General features: G+C 38.1%; 1 protein-coding gene across 3 annotated transcripts in view; it reads left to right on the top strand.

Moving 5' to 3' along the window:
- TFDP2 (transcription factor Dp-2 (E2F dimerization partner 2)) overlaps positions 1 to 16096 on the top strand; it is a 44280-nt gene extending 28184 nt beyond the window's left edge. For all 3 annotated transcript variants that reach the window (XM_009890030.1, XM_009890023.1, XM_009890038.1), the window contains 5 exons: positions 937 to 1005; positions 2664 to 2815; positions 7090 to 7256; positions 13712 to 13817; positions 15577 to 16096. In XM_009890030.1, coding sequence (XP_009888332.1) covers positions 937 to 1005; positions 2664 to 2815; positions 7090 to 7256; positions 13712 to 13817; positions 15577 to 15760 — 678 coding nt within the window. In that variant the 3' untranslated portion in view covers positions 15761 to 16096. The remainder of the gene's footprint in view (positions 1 to 936; positions 1006 to 2663; positions 2816 to 7089; positions 7257 to 13711; positions 13818 to 15576) is intronic.
- The last annotated feature ends 5865 nt before the right edge of the window (positions 16097 to 21961 follow it).

Raw genomic sequence — 21961 nt, 5'->3', positions numbered from 1 at the left:
TTCAGTGGTTGAATGAAAAGGTAATTATGGAGTTTAATATTTTTGGAAGCAGTGATGCAGTGCTGGCGCCGACAGGGTGATAAGGAAAAGCATCTTTTAAACATGATGACAATTGTCCAATTCTTTAGTGTTGCCCCAGAACACTATCTAAAATACTGTTGGGTTGTACCCGTGGTGTCAGTAGGCATCCAGTGCTGCTGCTGCCCCAAACCCTGCGTGCTTAGGTTGAAGAGAGCTTTGCCCCATAAACTGGCATTAACAAACCTGTTGCAAGAAATGGATTCTGTGCTCGTGTAGAAAATGTTACCTCTACACCCTTTTTGTTGCTGAAATCTTGTTAGTTTAATCAAGTCTTAAATGAGTAGTGCAAACAAAAAGTGGAGGTCACTGGAAAGATGCAGGTGATGATCCTGAGTCCGGTCGCCACACATTTACGTCTAGTAGCTTGTGGCTGGAACAGTACGTGCACAATTCCAAAAGAGTGGAGGGCAGGAGGGGAAAAAAAACAACCCAAAGCACCCCCTCAAGCAAGTGCTTCATTTCTTGCTAATGGGCACTCAGTGCACAATACAAAAGAGGAGGAATGGGTGGGGAAACAATACAGTCTCTTGTCATAAATGATTCTTTACTGAAGTTAAAATTGTTGACAGAGAAAGAAATTACAGTTTGTCAGACCTGGTTTATGGAGAAACTCATGTGACTATGCCATTAGTCTGTCTGAAAAAGAAGAAAATACATGGCAAATGGGTAGGGCCAAAAGGACTTGTGCAATTAACTTACCGTGCCATGGAATGCACCACCCTTCACAAAGAAAGTATGGATTTTTGTAATAGCGCTAGCACGCTGACGTAGCTCTAAAGCCTGTTCAGTTTGGCGCAACGGAACAGACAAGGTAACTCAGTCATTATCTTGATGCATTTACATTTGTATTTTAAGATAGAAAAACAGAAGCGGATTGAAAGGATAAAACAGAAGCGAGCCCAACTACAAGAACTGCTGCTGCAGGTATAATTAATTATTTTTTCTATAACTTAAATTATCAAGTGCAAATCCAACATGTTAGAGCTTCTGAAGTTCCTTCTAGATTTATTTAGCAGCTCTGATATATTAGGGAGAAAAGCTTCACGCTTGTGACCTTTCTGGAGTCTAGTGGGGGGATCTCTTTCCCTCACTTTCTCCTTCATTTCTACCTATTGTGAAACAGGGTGCAGCACCTGCGTGCCACAAGCTTTTACAAGTGTTCTGCTGAAGCTCTGTCAATATTAGTGGGCATGGGAACAGCTCAGAGTCCCCTTTGTTGACTCCAAGTTCCCCCAGAGTTACCTTCTCTGAGTAGTTCCTACTGGAACATTTCTCTTTGATTCTAAGCTATGAAATTTACAACTGGACCTGTGTAAGTATGTACAGAGTTGTTTTGGGGGATATAGACAGACATTTCTGGATGCTAAGGATGGAAGGCTGGCAAAGCCAGCTCTTTTATATTCTGACGTGCACCTTGGAGGTGACCTGAGCTTTGGCTTTGATTGCAGAAATATATTTCAAATGCATCTTTGCTTATAAAGTAACATTTTACAGTTATGAGCATTCTTAAGTGTTTTGGTCTGTGCAGCCTTACAGTAATTTAAATGCAACCAAACCTTTTTATGAGGTTACAGGCTATTTTTTCTTTTCTGGTATAACTATATTGATACAATTTTCATGTAATGAGATACGCACTGAAATTTTTAAATATCTGATGCTTCTCCTTTTTTCATCACCAACACTTGTTTCTCTACTTAGGGCACAATTCTGATTCTATCTGTCTGACCTAATAAATTAGCACCTTCTACAAGAGTAACATGAAATTATCCTGGTGAAAATAAGGCAACTCAGGTCCTCTTAACTGTTAGTCTGAAAAATGAAAGAGTTGCACTCCCTTACTATTTCCAGCTGTCATTATTTCCTTGATTATGTTCATTGTCAAATGGTTTACCAGTCCTTTGGGATTCTGTCTAGCCATCTTCCCCGTAAGTGCAATAAGCAGTGCGTCAAAGTGGGTAAGAACACTGACTTCCAATCCCTCAGGTAACATTTCCTAAAAACACACATGTTCATACATATGCAGTCAGGTAAAAGTATTCATTAGAGAACGAGTGGTGCATGAATGGCACCTGTTTAAAAACTTGCAGAGGAGAATTTCAAAACTAACTCTTCCGCAAGGGAAAAAGAGGGTGATGGATGAGAAGGGGAAGAGACTATGGATCACGGGAAGTGGGGAGTGCTGTCATTTCTGTTAACTTTTGTTTCAGTGTAACTAGCTCCAAGTCTGAGGTAATTATGCATATAAAATAATAGAGAAGACCTCCGGCTCCAGTGCCTTTGCAAAAGAAATGAGGAATCGTTCTCCATCAAGCTTGATTGCTGCTTTCTTGTTTCTTCTCCAGGGATTGTGAGGGGGATTGTAGCCATTAGGATGTGTGAGAAGAATTTGTGTTTAACTTCTGTTCCTAGTGAGCTTCACTAGTGCAAAGACAAAGTCAGTCAGGCCACAATTTTTTTAACAGACAATTACTGGAGGTACCAAGAGTTGGTAAATAAGAGCTATGAAGTTCCACTTCCTGGAAACAGTGATGTCTTCTCTTTTTTTTTCAGTGATAGTTTTTTTTCTTTCTTTCTTTCTACAGCAAATAGCATTCAAAAACTTGGTACAAAGAAATCAGCAAAATGAACAACGAAATCAAGGCCCTCCAGCTTTGAACTCAACAATACAGCTGCCTTTCTTAATAGTCAACACAAGCAAAAGAACAGTTATAGACTGCAGCATATCAAGTGATAAGTGAGTGTTTATGGAACTGATTTTTAGAATTTTTGTTTCTTTGTGGACTGGAAATTTTTCTTCTAACAAATGAGATAATTTTTTCTAGGTTGCTAAAAGAAATTACGTATTTAAATTTGCTACTGTCACTTCGGGGGGGGATGTTTTGTTTTGTTTTTTTTTTAAATATTTAATGCAACTACAGTAGTAATAGGAATAAGTAAGTTTATCAACATTGCTTTACAACCACTAGCTAAAACAGGCTGACTTTCACTTGAGTAAAAGGCACTTCAGAATGACGTTTCAAAGAGCATTCACTGCACAGGAGACAACTGAATAAAATTACGTACTAGGACAGCACTAGCTTTTAAGGAAGCCATGTGGTAGTGCTTCTGAATTCTTATTCCTAACATGCCATAAATGTATTTAGTCAGAAACACAAGGTGATCCATGGAACACAAAAGTAACATCCTAGAGGTGATAATAACTTTGAAAGTGTCTTTTAATAGCAAAAAGGTTGCACCTAGCTCTTTGAAGGGAAAAAAGGAAGGAAATTATACAGAAATTTGAAATACTGTCTCTGTAAGCAAACTGCTATAGTTGCACTTGTATTCACTGAACATCTTCCACTTACGTATTTCTGGGTGCTTATGCTCTTCATCCTGTGAAAATATGGCTGAAAGTATGAGGTACTGTTATGTTAACTGTTAACCAGATCACAACTAGTTTATTAGCTGAAAATAGCTGGCTTTGCTTTAATACTGTAGACTACAGCTTTCAAATCTCTGTGGTATACAAATCCCATATTGAACTTTAAGTCAATTAACATACATACAACAAAAACAGGCAGTCTCTAGTAACCTAAGCACAAACATGCAAAAAACCAATACTATTAAAAGTTGAATTTTTGTAGAAAATTGGACTGAAGTTCAATACATTCTGTGACAAAACTTTTGGAATACTCCCATCAGCACCTGCAGTTCAGCAAGTTGGGAATTGTAGCATCAATATTGATTTAGCTTAACTATACTGTTATTTTGTAGGCATACTATACAGTTCTTACAGCACTTTTAAACAGTGCTCAAGTTGTTACAAAGTTAACGATTTCATACTGAGACTTCAGAACTGCTGCTTTGAAGTTGTCAGAGATTAAACTGGCATTTGGAATCTAGAGAAGTGTACCACCCTTCTACAATCTCAAACTGTAAGAAAACAGTACTACTAAAAATAAGCACACCAAAATTATTTAAGTTGTTGATGTTTCAGTTTATATAACCCAGCTTCAACATTACTGTCATCTGGAGATCATTAAGCACAGATGCCAAATGAAACAAGCTTTCCACTGTGGTTATTATTTGTGCAACAGATTAGTGGCAGAAGCAGTATGTAGATAAACAGTGCCAGAAACTGCTAGTGTTTAAACCACTGTTACATTGATCTGCTAAGTAAGGCAGTTGGCAAAAGCGGTCACTCAGTTTGGAGAGGATTTGCACTGCTGAACCCCATTACTGGTCAACTTGAGTGCTTGCCCTCTGCTTGGTTTCAACCTCAGTTGTATTGGGCTTCCATTTTCCTTTATTCTCCTAAATAACATTTATATGAAGCATTGGTTGGTCGGTATTTATGGTGCAACAGCAGATGACATCAGAAGGTCCAATCAACAAATAAGCTCACAGCATTAGCTACTCAAAATTGTATTTCCAAAGGATCTCCCAAAATAATTGCTTGGAAAAATGGTACATCTAAGGAGGATTTAGCATTATTCGGAACATAGGTTTGTGCCTTCTGTGTTTTTTCCTTTGCAAGAACAGGCTTTATCTAGCCAAAACAGAATGAAATTTCTCACATTTAAAACAAAGAGGTTATTGGGCACATTTTGTTTAGAGTTTGAGAATGCAGATGGGTGCCAAGCAAACTACTGGGAACCATAATACCTAGTTTCAAACAAGCATTCAGACACAATAGATGTATCAGAAACTTGGAAAATTAGAACATCACTATTCTAATAGGAAATGCAGATGATTTTGTGGCTGGAGAGAAAATGCTATACTTTAGGGAAAACCTGCAGGAAGTAGGCTCATGTACCCTTAGAGAAAGAATTGCCTGCAAGAGCAGAAAATCCAGATTAAATTCATTGTTGATCAAATTTGCACTTACTGTGGGCAAGAGACAGGAACCATACCCAGTCTTTGCATACCCAGTATTGGCCTCTGGACCTAGCTTTTAGCACTGAAGTGGGCAAGAGACAGGAACCATACCCAGACTTTGCATACCCAGTATTGGCCTCTGAATTAGCACTGAGTAAGATGGCAGCCCAGTAGATCACTCTATGAGAACAAAAGTTGATTTCTCAATAATGGCCAAAATAATGCTGGGAATTATTAGGAAAAACAGTAAGAAATACAATGTAAACCAAGGTATGTATAGTGCTTTTATATCTGGAATACTATATGCTGTCTTGTTCTTGGAAAGAGGGTAACACAACCGAGAGAGACACGGGAGGGCATCGAGAATGCTTGAAGCTATGAAAAGGCTTGCACAGAAGGAACAGATGGATTCTTTCGCCTAAAGAATAGAGGACAGAGGATTCACATGTGTCTGTAAAATCAGGGATGACATGGGTAATGTGCATAGAGAACATCTGTACACAATTGCTTTGTTAAAATTAGGAGACATTAAGAGAAGGTACCAGATGACAGGTTTTAGACAAAAAGAAGTGGTTTTGTAACAGTCTGTGCAAATCATAGCAGCATTTGATGTTGTTTATGCCAAAAATTTACTTAAGTTCAAAAAGGGGTCGTGTCAAGTCCCTGAAAGGAAACCCTCAAATAGCTATTAAGGGCAAAGGAAGAAGTGAAGGGGCTTCCTATGTCAGAGGCTGCAGGTTACTAGAAACTCTACGGGGGAATATTACTGTAAGTTTCTTTGTTTGGAAACCTGTGGAGGGGGAGGAGTTACACTCCTTTCTAGCATTCAGTATTCCACCACAACACATGGGAGGAGAAATGCATAGCTATCAATAAATACAGACTTTAATCCTGTACTATAAAAGCTGAATTCAATTATTACTTAGTTAATTACACAGCTTGCTGGTAGTAACTTGTTATAACACTGATTTCCCATCCCCTGCTTGTGTAAACATTCACTATATCTTTAATTGGTACAATTACATTCAATGTAATTGTACCAATTAAAGATATAGTGACGCATCTTACTTTCCCTTTTAATGTGGTTACGCTTAAATAAATATAGCTGCATAAACAATAGGTTTCATAAGTAGTACCGTATGCGTCATGAAAGAAACATGCCTGTAACTGACAATTACACCTAGTACAAAGCATGTAGATTGCCAGATGAAAATTTTATGTGTAGGCACAAAAGATGTAACTTTTGCAAACTTACTGGATCAGGTATAAGAAAATGAGTATTAAAAAAAAAAGCTATCAAGAAGATCTACATGTGACACAAGCTCAGAGAGCTAATGGAAGACCCACCAGTGAGTTATCTTTTAAAAATCATATCTCATGAATGGGTTGCTTTTTTACGGATAAAGCTTTTGCCAGCAGGAAATGAGGTACTGGGAACTAGCCTTATATTGTAATCCCTGGACCAGTGCTGTCCAGGCTTTTAATAGCCTGTGATCATAGCGTAAGGCCAGTCTAGATGCTTCTGCTTTTCTTAAAGCTCTATTAGGTATATATCACTATTTCCACTTTTAGATTCATCAAAAAACATTTTGAGAGTCCTGGAGCGGGAATGGTAGGTTGTGAACACACAGGACTCTGAACAGACTGCTTTGCTCGCTGCATCCAAATAAGCAAAATTATACCAAGGTAAATAGGTCAGCTCACAGGAGGAGCATTGCACATTAGAACAGAAAGTGAACTGTAAAAGCAGCAAACCCAAAATAGTTATTTTGGTGAGAGGGCTGCAGGTGACCTTTAAAAGTATTGGATTTAGTACAAGTGAAGGTTTGTGTTTAGTAAGGACTCCCTCTTCCCCTTTGAATCTGTTCAATGAGGTAGAAAATTTTAGACTTTCTTCCTGCAATGGTGAAGTTACTTTAATTGAGAAAGTGCCATTTTAAACCCTGTGGACATGCCAGTCGCAGAAGCAAAAGAGAAAAAGCATTTGCCGCACTTTTTTTTTTTTCTTTCCTTAAGGAAGTTTTACAGACAATGGAGAATCTAGACACTTACCTTGGCACATACCAAAAAAAAAAGGAAAAAAAATAGGCAAAAAAAGCATAGCTGTGCTCTTTTAAAAACCATGTCACTTTGATTTTTTATATGCAGATTTGAATACCTCTTTAATTTCGATAACACTTTTGAGATTCATGACGACAGTGAGGTGCTGAAGAGAATGGGAATGTCCTTTGGGCTTGAGGCAGGCAAATGCTCAGCTGAGGACCTAAGAACTGCAAAATCACTGGTGCCAAAAGCTTTAGAAGGCTACATCACAGGTAAGTTAGATGAGACTTTTGAATATTGTTGCTGACCAAATTCCTAATATTAGTTAATTGAAGCAAATTTAATGGTATTAACCTACATAGGTGTGTAACATTTGAAGTTATATGGGAGCTAAGAGGGTTGGTACATAAATGAGCTGTTTTACTGTTAATTTTGGAAGGTTTATAGTTGTTTGTCCTGTAAACGTAATTCACACTGATGTATAACAACAAACTTCTGAGTGAGCTGCATTATGAAGAAATTATTTCTTAAATAACTAAATTGACACCAAGAACAGATTTTCATGGGTTAGTATTCATTTTGAATAACTGTGGATGTATGGAGGAGCAAATTGCAAGAAGGCAGCTCTTCCCAAGTTGAGGAGGAAAAGGAAAGAAAAAGAGTATCTGGAACTGGTTGAGTGTAATCCCTCTGTGACCCAGCTGCATTCGCACTTTACTTTACCTGAGGTAGGTGAGCTCTGCGTAGAATTCTCCGTATCTCTGTCCGTGTAGACATGCTCAGTGTACTCTTAGTACCTGGATGGTAGCCTTTCCTCTGCCCAGTCATTTCCACGCTTACTCACCATGTAAAACAGCGATAATTAGATAAAACACGTGGCCAGCAGGTACCATCTGAGAACAGAGCTTCTCTAACTAAACCAAGAGGCTCTAAAGAGTTCAAGGACAGGTGTCCCATGCAGAGGCTTTTGCCTCCCCTGGTCATACTGTTTGAACAAGCCACACTTAAATAGACTCAAACCTAGATCTCCTTCACTGTTTCATCATTGGAGTAGAGCTGCTAAAACTTATTATCAACTTTAGTCATTGTCAGACTGCATTCTTCTTGCTCTACCCAAAGCTTAAACTTAGCCCAACATTTTCCTCAAGTTTTGGGGGGGACTTCATCTGTAAAGGAGGTGTTACTCAACAAATTACAGTATAAAGACCTCCATTTTTGAGGAAAGGGGGAACAAAGCTGTTTCCCTGACTCCTCTACTAACTAGGCTCTGGTCTTGTTTATATTGCAGTAGTGTAAAACTGTGTCTTTCACACAGGGAGGGTGGAAACGTCAAACATTTGACTTACTGTTTTTAAAATTAAAGGTTGATTCCCTTCTGTTGGCAACATTTAATCATGTCAGGATCTTTTAAATGCAGGCTTTATATTAAAAATGCTGTTTTGTTTTGCTAAGAAAAATACAGTTAAGTAGTCAGGAAGCTGAACATGTGGTTTTGTATTCTTGATTTTACTGTGTGAGAGAATTAAGAATAAAACAGTTTCTTAAAATTTGTGACATCAAAACACTGTTGGATATAAATTAGAATTCAGTTACATTCACTAAAATTAGGACATTTTAAATGGGTTAACATTTCAAACTACATCAGATGTGCTTATATTTATCAACACTTGTTTGTGTTTACCTGGTCCCCTTGTCCCGTGGGTTTTAAAACTTTTTCGGTATAATTTTGAAATTATACACCAAGTCTTCACAAGGTAGACATCTTGATTTGTTCCTTGTAGGTTCATTCAACTAAAAATTATTTACCACATGACTTACCACCAATGTAAAAAAGGGGAAAGGAGCAGAACCCACATCTTTTAATAGTGTTGCAGTCTTCAGTTTACTTAATTACTCCCTTGTATCGAGGAGCAAACTAAAACTTCTGTTCTGTTTTACACCCGCATTAATTGAGCTTCAGAGAATAGGGTTTCTTTACATTTACGAAAAATCCTGTGTCGTTATACTATTTACTGAGTAAAACCAGCTTTTAAAGATTAAGCAATAAGACTACATGTCTAAACTAGTGATTAGTAGTTCATTTTAGTTTCTTTTGAAAAAAATTCGGTCACACCAATGTACTGCTGGTGGGGTTTTTTATTGAAAGCATTAAAGGCAAAACAACCGTGATGTTCCTGTGCAAGTGAGAAACAAGTAGCACTCTGTTTCAAAGAAATTAAACAGAAAAACCGGATTCTAAGATTGCATATTCTTAAAGAATGTTGTGATTAGAGTTATTTCCCTAGTAGCAGACCAGCAGCCAGAAGCCTGACTAGAATTTTAATAAGAAGAAATGTATTGATTTAATTTTTTACTCAAAATGCAGTGTGGCAAGTAACGTATTCTTCAGACATGGGCTACATTCAGCTGTTTCAGCCTCTGAAATACTAATCCAGAAGTGTTGTTACTAGAGTATGTACATTTCTTTTAAAGGTGTCTTCTGTCTGTTGCTTGCTACTTAATTACACAACACAAATCTACAGTTATTCATACAGAGTATGAATTGCATAGTAGAGATTTCTAATGGCAGTAACTGACAAATAAGGGAAACAGATTTAAATGTTTTGCACACAGCCAGCATTTGCCTGATTACGTATTTTTGGTTAAGCATAACTTCCCATTTTAACTTGGCAATCTTGAGACATTTTTTCTTATGCTGCAAGTGTAGTGAAATGGAAGGCTCATCACTGGTTTTTAGAATTCACGGTTACTTCCCTAGCTCTCATAATGGCACTTTTAAGTACATTGGCTTCAATTATTACTATACAAGAAAAGCAAATCACGGTCTGTTATTTATTCATTAAGTAAATTTATTACAATTGGGATTAAAGTCCTCCCACACTAGCTGACTCCATGAACTCAACTGCTGTAGAAACCAGTCCCGTTCTAATATACCTAAGTAGGTAAGTCCTTTCCTGTACAATGTCAGTTTGACCTTAGCCTGGTCATCTTTTTTTCAGATAACTGCTGACTTCCAAACACTAACCATAGTTTGTATTGTAATGCTTGCTAATAGGACTGGAGAAACAGTTGGAAGAATCCAAGTGTAAACCTGTTAAATGAAAGAAATTTAAAATTGACAAAAAAACTTGGACCATGTCAGCTTAAAAAAAAAAAAAAGTAACTTCTAGTTGCATTAAACATGCCAAATAATTTGCATGGAACTGCTGAACTGATGTTGTGTGCATCAAAACCTTATTAGTGTATTTTCTTTGCAGGGAGCATCATGTGTTTTAGCCATTCTTCATATCTTTTTTGATAAAAGTAGTGTCTTCTAGGTTTTCTACAGGTTTCATGATGTTTTAGCAAAAATTAGTTGGGGTTTTTTAATACGTATTTTAAGTACTACATGGGTATGGTCCTCAGGTGTCTGACTGCTATTGAAATCAGCAGAAGCTAAGGCATATTAATACCATACAGACAAATATTATGTGTACCTTAAATAATGTTTTAACACATTTTTCTGTTGCTCGATTGTCATAATTGATGCAGACTTCTAAAACTGATGTGATTTGACCTTACTTTTTCTTGTTTCCTCAAAGGGAGCAAGAGTATAGAGGACACAGCAGCTTAAACATAACTTAAAGTTACCATTTAAGTGTTGCTTTAGCTAAGTGATGGACATAGAACCATCTGTGCTACAACCACAATACTTGCCAGCTTCTTGCTATGGAAGGAGCAATGTTATTTCTAACACGTCACTTGCAGCAGCTGAAGATAGCATCCCAGGGTCACAAGCCTAATTACACATTACTGCCCATTTCTTCATTTTGACACAGTTACTTTCCTATGCTTTCTTCTTGAGCGAGTTCAGGGTACTAAGCTGCAGCATTTTTATCTGGCAGAGGAGTTTCTGACCATTTAGCATGTAGAACTGTCTAGCTAAGGACTCAAACACGAACAGTTCAAGTGTAAAGGAGGGAGTGAGATTGCTGGATGAACAGAAATAAGCTATTGATTGAGACAAGCTTAAACTCTTGTAGAACCATATCCCAGGCAGCTTGTGCCTTTTACACCATGCCTATACTACAAGCAATTGATGCAAAACCAAGTCCTGCCTTTGTCAGTTGCATCCTCACTCCTAGAAGGGAGAGTACAGATAAAAGAAAACAGGAAATAAAAATTCTGAGGCACTAATAGTTGTGGTAACACCATCCCACTATGTATCCCACTAAGGCAGTGGGCAGAGAAAGTGGTGCAGTTTAGGACCTTTAGATTACAACACTACTTTATTCTTCCTTGCATGAAGAAGTGCCCTACAATCTACTTGCATAACAAGTCTTGAATGGAAAACAGGCTGAGTTGGAACTGAAGAGATACGAGTACCCATTGAATGAATGAGCTTGTTCAGCTATCAACAATCACCCTATGCAGCACTTTTACTTTTGCATTAACTACTAAAGGCAACTAACTACCCTATATTGCGCGTATTCCTTTAGAGCCTTCTCACATACAGTACAAGTTTCTATCAAGTATATATCCTGCAAGCTATGCCTAGTTTATAAGGATGCTACTCTTAGACTGGACGGTACCACCTTGGGAAGTTTTTCCGAGCTGCTTTCTCTGGTTCGTAAGTGTAACTATTAGTAATTTATCTACTCTGCTAGAAGTAGTAAGTCTTCTCATTGTAGGCAGACTTCCATTTTGACAGTCCTTTCCAGACAGGGAATGGTTTCTTAAACTCCGCATGTTTCACAAACTTCCTCTGTTCCCTGACTCCTCAGAGCCGACTGGAAAGTGGAATTTAGAAATACAAGGCAGTGAAGGTAGAAGGCAGGGATATGCATCTACGAACCTTCCTTCTGCCTTATGTGTAAAATCCATACTTGCCTTCACCTTGCTCTTCAAAAAGCCAGCTAGCTATTATCCCAAAACATTAGTAAAACACAGGATTACTAGCAGTGACTTGTTATTCTTCTGGAATATTAAGCATGTACACACAGGTACACCCCTTAAAAGACCTGGAAACAACACTGTGATACATCTGTAATTCACTTTGTTAATCTAAATACAATGCAGTCATTCCAAAGGGTTCAGCCTCTTCCTGCAAAGACAGAAGGAGGCTGTCGGAACACGTTCCCTGTAAAAACAAACCTGCATTTAGGGCAGTCTTAATGAAAGCCATCCAGCTATGTCCATATTCAACTATTCTCATCCATTCCATCTTCACAGATCACCCTAAAGCTGCCACTTATTAATGTTTTCTGTCATTCCAAAGACTCTGCTGGCAGGAACACCAACCTTGCCAGCCTTGCTTTAGAACGCATCATTTAAATACCTTGCTGCTAACAAGTCTCCACAGCACAAAACAAGGTAGCCTGTGAATCCCAATGGATGGTGAGCCAATTTACATGGCTGTGACAACCTGCCTAAACCAGTCCCTGTGCTAGGCAGTACACTGTCAAATCTCAGCAAGAACACAGAAGGACAAAGGAGAAAGCATATGTAACAAACTCATTTACTTATTCCTCTTATCTGCTATTATAGAACAATTTTAGATAAAATATGAATCGTATAATCCCATTTTACTGCCATGGTGCTGTACAGAACAGAGGTTTGGTTAGGCATAGAAAACAACATTAAGAACTGTAACTCCTGGTTTAATGTATCCAGCTGGAACCACATGCAAGCACCACGAAAAAGAACTAGACAGTCCTGATATAACTTTATTTTGATTTTAACTTTGTTTGGAATTTGGGCTGGTCAATAGAAACACCCGATCTAAGAAACAAAAACAACCCCTCCAAAAAAAAAAATCCTGTAAGTGTAATAGATCAATGGACATGTTTTGCTGATTCTCTTGGCAGAAATGTATGCAACTGGAAACAACTGGCAGGCACTACTTGTTAGGGAATTTGAAAACAAGTACTGTGAGGGTTGTAACCAACCCATTCGCATCCCTCAGAGGGCTTTTAACAAATGACCTCAGGGAATTCTGCATTATTGCAAGACCATTTTAATCCTAAGATTTCCTATCCCTAGGGAGGAGACTGACTTACACATCACACATGCCGTGTACAACAGGCTCTGTCTTTCATACTCCTGGCACAACACCTTTGACATGGTCTGTTCATGTCCACAGCCAACTGCCGTCTCTAGTCAGTGTCATAATGGATTAGGAGGCTGCGTTACAGTCAGCTGTGAGACCACCAACATGAAACTGCCTTTGGCCATCGGAATACACACGACAAACACGTACTGCCTTGATGGCTTCATTGCAGTATCTCCAATCCTGACAAGTACAGTTCCATTTATACCTTCACCAACCGCAACAGCAAAGGCATTTTGATCCTATAAAATGCCCCAACAGCTCTTATCTGTAGTAGTTCCACGGACTCCAAAACTCTATTTCAGGTACCTGTGACTGCATACAGCCACTAGCCAGGGTCATCTGCAGCGTGAATTCTCCTCAGAGACAGGGAAAAGCTTCACAGAAATAACCACAGTTCTGAGTGTGAGGGAGTGCAAGGCTTGAGCTCATCCACAAACATGGGGGGATACAGATAGATAGATATAATTTCATCTGGATTAAACAGGACACATCTACAATATAAAATCAACCTGAGCTACTGGTACCTTCTCTTCTAAACTAAGGAATCCTAACTGCAAAGAGAATGCAAAGTTTAAGATTGCAAAAGGAAGAAAATATTTAAGTAACTATCATCAATACAATTATGCTTTCTTTTAGATATGTCTGCAGGATTTTCATGGATAAACCAAGGGTTACTTTCAAGTTCAGCACAAGCAGTTTCACATTTAGAGGCAGCAGGAGGCACTTCTGGTGCTAAATCCAGGTAAGTAAAATCATTTTTTATTCAAGGATAGTGATATAAGCTTGCGGTACTTTCAGTAAGCTCATTATTTTATACCGTTTACATGCAGGAAATGAGAGGTTTTCTATTACGGTTGATTTTTGATTGTGAAAAAGTCTCTTATTCTGCCTTCTTTGATAATTATATTTAAAGGTCAAATCAACATGCTTTGAATTTTGAACTTACTAGCTATTTTGTATCTATGTTTCAAAAGAACAGAATCATTTCCAAGCCCTTATTATAGGGACAGAGTTTTCCTGATTAACCTTAAATTCCTGCCTGGGCATGGACTACAAATAGGTAATTACATGTGGAAAAAAGCCTAATAATACTTCTGAATAATACAAAGGAATGTTTGGTGTCCAAATGCACTACAGCTTAAACTCTTACGAAAGAAGTTTAGTCCACACAGTCTAATCATAAATCTAAATTAAAAAACAACCAACCAAGCAGAAAACAACCACCACCAACAAAAACCCAATCCAAAAACCACCTCAACAACCTTACTTTGCTTGGAGCTTACCTGTACCTTAAAAAATGGAAGGAGGGATTATTCTGGAACAGGTTCTTCCTCATGGCATTTAATAGCTTAATTTCATATTGCAGACATTTCTGTGTATTGACAAAACTGTGATGGATTTATTCTTTAAGCTTTCTTTGGCTTGAGCAATTCTATTAGTTGGTTATAGGAAAAAAGCCCCCCAATAATTTTTTTTATGCAACTTTACAATATTTTAGAAAATTTCATAACTATTAGCCATGTTAAATGTAAAGCTTCTGGGTTTTTCCTTGTTAGTAGTCTCACTGAAATTGGGAATAAGCTCCTTAACACCACTGTAGTATTAAGAAGCAGGCATTCTCTATTGCAGCGCTGGATGCACAGGGGATCACTCTTCCCAGTATGCATACCACAGCTTCTAGCTAGACCCTATTTATTACAATGTAGGCGTTACATATTCATGATAATTATACATATGAAAATTATTTCATTAACCCCTCCCAGCTGCACATGCACTTTCTTCCTTAGCCATGGTCCTGAGAGTCCTTGGTGGTTTCTTTTCTCTTCTTGAAGAGGCCGCCTTGTTATTCTTTGGGCGAGCTTTGTGCTCCGTCCCACAGATTCCCTTCATATTGTGGTGGTTTGGCCTCAGCCAGCAACAAAGAACCACAGCCATAGGGAAAATCGGAAGAAAAAGGCAAAACTTGTGGTTGAGGTAAAGGCCGTTTAACAGAACAGCAAAGGAAATAGAAAAAAAATAACAATAACACCAATAAAGGAATATACAAACGCGATTATGGTACCCACTGGACTCGGACTGCCCCAGCCCGCTCTGAGCAGCGATCTCCTGCCCTCTTCCCCAGCCAGCTCCCCCTATAGCCCGGGCATGGCTCACATGGGATGGAATACCTGTGTCCTGTTTCCTTGGGGAAATTAACCCCATCCCTACCGGAACTAGGACCCATATCAGTCTCGTAATTGTGCACTTAACCTCCTAGACTGACTTTTACTAGCCTCCTGACCCAGCCTTGAGTTACAGTCCGTGCTGTCCGAGTTCTTTGCAGTTACCTCTTTTTACATGATTTCCATTCTGTCTGCAATTTAACCATTTTGGCACCCGCCTGAAAACCCAGCTTTGTATCATTAGCATTTCTTTAACTAAAGGAAAAGCTGAGGCCAAAAAGAAAGTTTAAAAATGCACGAGAAATCCTCTAAACTTTTACATTTCTGTTGTTTTGATAGTGAGAATCCAGGGTTGTGTTTGGATGCTGAAGTGGCCTTAGCAACTGGGCAGTTTCTTGCCCCTAGCAGTCAGCAGTCCAGCAGCGCAACATCACGCTACTCTGAATCACGAGGAGAAACTCCATGCTCATTCAATGATGAAGATGAAGAGGATGAAGATGAGGATTCTTCCTCCCCGGAATAAGGACAGTAGAAAACAGAACATACGAAATGCTGCTCATAAATATTCTTAATGGGAGCTCCGGTTTGGATTTTACTTGTTTCTTGCCTTGGTTTGTACTGTGTTCAGTGAAGCAAAATGGAAGCTTCCAAACAAATTCATCCACAGCTGAAATTCAAAACTTTTTGTAACTGAACACAGACTGACAGGCAGACACAGCACGAAGTGGGTTTTATCAACTATGACCAAGGAAAAGAACAAATTCCCTGGAGATTTGGCAAAGTTAACATCAAGTTCACATTTTCCATTTTGGGACATTCTATCTCAAGTCTCTGTCTCCCCCTTATCTTTACCAGATGGAGAAGAAAACAGTCAGTCAACAAATGCCAACTCTTGCATTGTCTTTTGGCTGTGCTGCCTTTAGAGAAAGGGGGAGAGAGAGCACACGCAAATGCCCTAAAATAGCTATTTAAAACTATCTTATAAGAAAATTGTTCTAGGGAAAAGGGGCTGTTAGAATGTTTGCTTTTTTCTGTTCTACTTTTGTATAGAAGATTCTTAAAGTAATATAAATTGCAAGTGATTAAATGAATCTTGAAATAGTTTAAATCCATTTTAGATACTCTAAAAGTAACAATAGTATGTCTCTTTTGAAAGGTTCATATGTTCATTTATACTGCAGACCTAACTTATTATAAGTAAGTGATTATTCTTAGCCATTATTAAAGAGTCAGGATGAAAACAGCAGTATTCTCTGCACCAGCTTTTTTCAAGGGAAAAAAGTTTTAAAATTGTATTTCTAGACTATAGTGTATCCAGTAGATCTTCTCCTTTAGTGATCTAACTTTATAATCCCTTTGATTTTATAGCATGTGTTGGTTTGGTTTTTTTTTTTTTAAAAAAAGGGTCTCTATGTTAAGGAACTCGGGCAGCATGTTTTCAAGGCAGCATTTTCAAATTCAGGGTGGGCAGGTCACATAACTTTAAAAGTCATAGGTTGAGGTTCTTATGAAAAAAAATAAATTTCAACAAAACATCATTTCATGTTTTGCATTCTAGTCAGCTTGGATTATGAGCAACTAACTCTCTTAAAATGAACTTCTGTTGCACTCACCTTGATGCGCCTTTGAAAAATAGTAGCATTGAACCACTTCTTAAAATAATTTGTGGCTAAAGTTACACAATATGAACTGTTAAATTAGAATTGCAACAGGAGGCTCCATGTTCTATAGTTAACATCACATCCAGTCATAAAGACCTTTTTAAAACAAACCCAAACCCAAAACTTGCGTAACAGAGCAAAATACACTGTAGATGTACTCTTCCCATGGTGTTCTAACATCCAGTATTTTAAGTAGTCTCAAAGTTAACTATTTTAATTAGGTAAATCCAGTTTAAAATGGTGTTACTTCTTTTTAGTTTTTATACTGTATGTAAATAGTCGACCTGTTTCTAAATACCAGTGTATTAGCTGTCGGAGCTCAAGGAGGTTGGCTCTGTTATTTAGGTAGGAGATTAGGCACCTTGTAATACTGTTACTTGCTTGAGCAGTGGCAGCAAACTACCCCCTGGCTGCTGTGACCATTACTCTAGCTCTAGTGGGGTATGTCCACATCATCTTTTACAGGCAAACCTGCACTCAAGCCAATGAGATCCAAAACCACCAAGCCTGAGCTAACGAGATAAACTGAGGCTCCGACTAAAAAGCTACCTGGCTGCTGTACAGGAGTTAGCTCACAATTAGCTATGTACAGGACAGGTAAAGCTGCAAGGAGTGTACAAGCACACCTGCATGTTTGCATTAAAAATTTAGAAACTTTTCAGAGATAGTGGGAACTCCTACATTTGAGGTACAGTTAAGGCAGCACCATTATTTAAGTATAGCTCTTGACTAAGCAATAGAGCTATCTAGCTTACACAAATGAGTTGCAAATGCACAAATTAAAAGAGTTCTTAAATGCCTACCGTGTTATTCACCCTCTGGGCAAGACTGTTAAGACTGTCCTGTGCTCGTGGCTCACAGGCAGCAGCAGACTGAGGGATTTACACCACCTCACTTCAACCAAATCTGTAACACTACCTCTCTATGAAGAAAAGCTTTACAAATACAAAATATTATGCTTGCTGAGAGAGTCGCTGCACTTCACTGAAGTGGCTCACTTTTGAAATATGAGAGGAGAACGTAACAGATATTCCAGGCATATTACTGTGGAATTGTCAGCTTCATGAGTGACGTTTCACTTAAACAGATAATTGCTTTTATTCATAAAAACCCATTGTTTTTTCAAAAAGGGTCACGTCAACTTTCATTGCAGAGGGCAGATAAAAGATACCTGATATATGCATGATCCAAAGAACTCTTAAAGAGGGGAACATTTCCCAAAGTTATTATCCCCTGCCCCTGCCCCCAATACATTAGGGGCACATTTACCTTTACACTTTCTTCACATTTCCCACTCAAGATCCGTGTAAAAAGAAAAAACAGCAAAACACTAAACAATTGCTAAAAAGGAGCACTTTGAATTATAAGAACCTGGCAAAGAAAAAAAAACGCTTCCTGCTCAGAAATGGAATGTATTTTATTAGCAGTCCATGTGCTTTCTGCTTTACAGGAGGAAGATCTTAAGTGATATCTTCCTTCCATTGATGTTCATGTCCTTCAAAGCAGCAGAAGCAGCAGACTGTACAACTACTTGCCTTCTGGCAAACTTCAGGCTATCAACTTTAAAAAAAAAATTAAAATAATAATAATCTAGGTGTACATAACATTTATTTAGACAGTTGAACCAAGACTTCAAAAGTTATTTTTCCCGAACCAGCTGAATACAAAGGACAAAACAAGTTAGAACATTTAGAAGAGACTTCAAAAGGAAATTCTTTTCTTGGCATTCTTGGTGCCAAGTTCCAGTTGAGGATGAAGTTCAACTAAAGTACTACAGTCTTGCGGTTACACTAAAGTCTGGGAACTAGGAGAATTTGGGGCCATATCCAGCCATACTCACTGGTGTATGATCTCAGGCAAGCCTTTCAATCATTCTTGTTGATCTTAGCTGACATATTTGAAAAAAACACAAACAAAAAACCCCAAAACAAAACAGGTAAATGCAGGACCTCACAAAATGCAACTGTTGCATCTGAATTGAGCTCTGAGCAATTACAAGTAACAAGGGGATTGAGAATTTAAGCAACCACACAGCTGCCACTAAGCTAACAGCATTAGTTGTGCTCATTTGCTTCAGTGTGCAGACCTTCCCTCCCTCTGAAAGCCAGCAGCAAATACTTTCCAGACTAAAATGGTCATTAGCAATACTGGTTTTCCCATTTTCTATTCAGTTACCATCATCCTCTCCTGTCTCTTGCAATACCCTTGACATTCATTGGGACAAAAGAAGTAGCAACTGATAGCTCTTATAAGACAAATGTTAACATTTACATTTTCATGTGTGATATGTTTCTGTGTCTTGGAACTCTTATTTTTGGTTATACATTCAGAAGGCACTTGGCTGCAAGCAATATAATGCTGTGTGTAAATGCTTTTATATATATTGCAGTAAACAGCCTGCTCTTGGGACTTCCTTTATGGTGCTCAAAAAATCTAAATTTGACTTACTCAAAAAATCTAAATTTGACTTAAGAATGTTGGCACCACAAACTAGATGAACAGATATGAGTGGGAGACAGCATTTTTCTATAATGTTTGTGCATTCTGGTTTTTAAAATTGCATTAAGGTGTGCCAGTCTTCTCATTTCAACACTGGAATTAATGGCAACAATACACCTAATCTAAGAAAGTGTGTTTACTTCAGTAAAGACTAAAGCAAATGATACCAGTTTAACTGAAGATATGATTTTAGCTAACTTCATTAAACCTAGTACCAGCCACACTGTAGGTATTTTCATCTTGGTTAAGGCTTTTGTTTGGTTTTGGGTGGGGTTTTTTTTGGTGGGGTTTTTTTTGAGTTTTTGTTTTTTGGTTGGTTTTTTTTTTTTTCACATTGCTTGCAAATACTCCTAATCCTTTTGAGCCACTGGAAGTTGCTTAGTACACAGAATAGCCACAGTCAAGCCTGCCTGTCAGCCTGAAGTAACATTATGTAAAAAGGCCTAATAACCAAATTCTAATCCTTTTTTTTTTTTTTTTTTTAAAGAAAACCAAACCCCTCAAGTTCATACATAAAATGATGCCTGAATTTTGAATTCCACAGTTAAGGTTTTAAATGTCAAGTGCTCTTTCTTCTGACAATACCCACCGTTTTAATTCAAGAGCATGGCTGAAACTTAATCGCATTTGAACACTGGGCAATACTCATTTTAATATTAACTGGCTCTTTTCAGATGAAAATAATCCAGGCAGTTTATTGAGAAGACTTTCCTTTTAGTGAGTTAGAGACATCTGGGTTTTGGAGTCATTTAAAAACAAAGCTAGTAACCACAGGGTATAGTATATAGTAAACAAACTAAAGTTATCTTCTAACTGACCCACCTAATTTATATCTTTTCATTACAAGAGTCTCTCAGGACCACAAGTATTTTAAATAACCAGATATAATCAAGCTGGGAAAAGACTACATGAGCTTTTTAAATTTTTTATTTTAAAAATTCTAGTAATAGTCATCCTTTGAGATTATATCCTTCTGCTTACTACAAGCTTAATTAATTTTAAAGCAAGAAATGCTTCAGTTGAGTTACTGCAAGGCCTGGTATGTTCTACAGTTGAAGGTGTCTCAACCTTCAGCAGTTGGAAATGGTGCCTAGTGCAGACTTACTGATGAATAAGGAAGAGGCCATTGCTCTGCTTCTTGAGTTTTTGTTTTTTAAAATATGCCACTTCTTGAATACTGACCTATGTCTAGAAGTAATATGCCAATAAATCATTTGCAATTTCTGATTATCACACACTTGCCCTTGCAAGCATGTTAACAGCTCTAAATACTTCCATTTTCTGCTGGCAGGTGCTCACATAACCAAATCCTGATACCATGAAACTTCCTGAAACTCTTATTCCTTAGGCTTACCCAAGTTCCCAAATCATATTCTCTCTTTCCTATGTGGCTGTTAGAATTTAGTCTGGTGAGTGTTTTTAAAAGGCTGTGAGCAACTGTCCTCCCCTGGAACCAAGTACATTGCCAAAAAAAATTCCACACAACCAGCGTTACTCCCAGTTGTTAATTCCCTCTGCTAAGTATTACCATCCTTTCAAGTCACCATAGAAGCTGTTCATACAAGTACTTCCTAGCTCATTCAACCTAATTACTTGAGTTGGCACCCATAGATACCTAACCCAGCTGGCACTGTCTGGTGAGGGAACACTCATACAAGCAGTCCAACAATAACAATTGAAGTAGCTGTTTACTGCAGCTGTTCAGAGAGTGCATATTCATTCTACATCTTTAATACTCCCACCTTGTCTGGCATACCCCAGAGATCAGCTAAAACCAAAATGTTTTCTTCCTGCTTACATCTTTTTGACAGTACCCAAGAATCCAACACTTGGGCTACTCGCCTAAGCTGCAGGACACCAAAAATCCTTGCGTAAAACCAGGCAGAAGAAACATCTGAGATCTAACCATCCAAATCCCAGGAGAAAGCTTCTCTCTTAGAGCAAATAGAGCAAATTAGTAACTTTTTTTTTCCTTTCTCCCATAAGAAAAGCAGGCTGACCTGGATCAGATCAGTATCTGTAGGAGCACTGTGATAATTCCAAGCAGATAAAAGAACCTCCCAGTAGCACAGAGACTTGCATCTCTTCTTAGTATTGGCTAGAATAAGTAGCAACCACTTAATCTTCTGACTTCTCTAAATGCCATTCTTAATGCTCTCCAGGTGTAGGCGGTTAGATACATTAACACCATGAGATAGCAGGATACAGCTATGTAAAATTTAAAACCACTTGTAGATGTAAATCAAGCTCATCTATGCAGTATATAGGAAACTTTTTCCAAAACACAGTAAGTCTTTAACAGTAACTTTTTTCTAGCCTATTCTCATTATCCAGACTGAGTGACTCAGAGACATTAATCCCTAGCACTATCCTGTTCTTGTGCCTTCCACGACACGGCAATGGCACACCTGTAAAACCAAGGCAGTCAAAGAAGAAAAAAACACCACATACCCATAGCCCTTCCCATTGAAATTTTTAGGTCACATACCATTCTGAACGGCCACAAAAGTTAAAACATTGACCAGAAAAGGTTAAGTTCACAAAATCAGTCTCAATTTTTTTTT

The sequence above is a fragment of the Charadrius vociferus genome, unplaced genomic scaffold, assembly GCF_000708025.1.
Source record: "Charadrius vociferus isolate BGI_N301 unplaced genomic scaffold, ASM70802v2 scaffold650, whole genome shotgun sequence".
NCBI lineage: Eukaryota > Metazoa > Chordata > Aves > Charadriiformes > Charadriidae > Charadrius > Charadrius vociferus.
The sequence above is the reverse complement of the archived record's forward strand: the minus strand, read 5'-3'. Positions and strand labels throughout refer to the sequence as shown.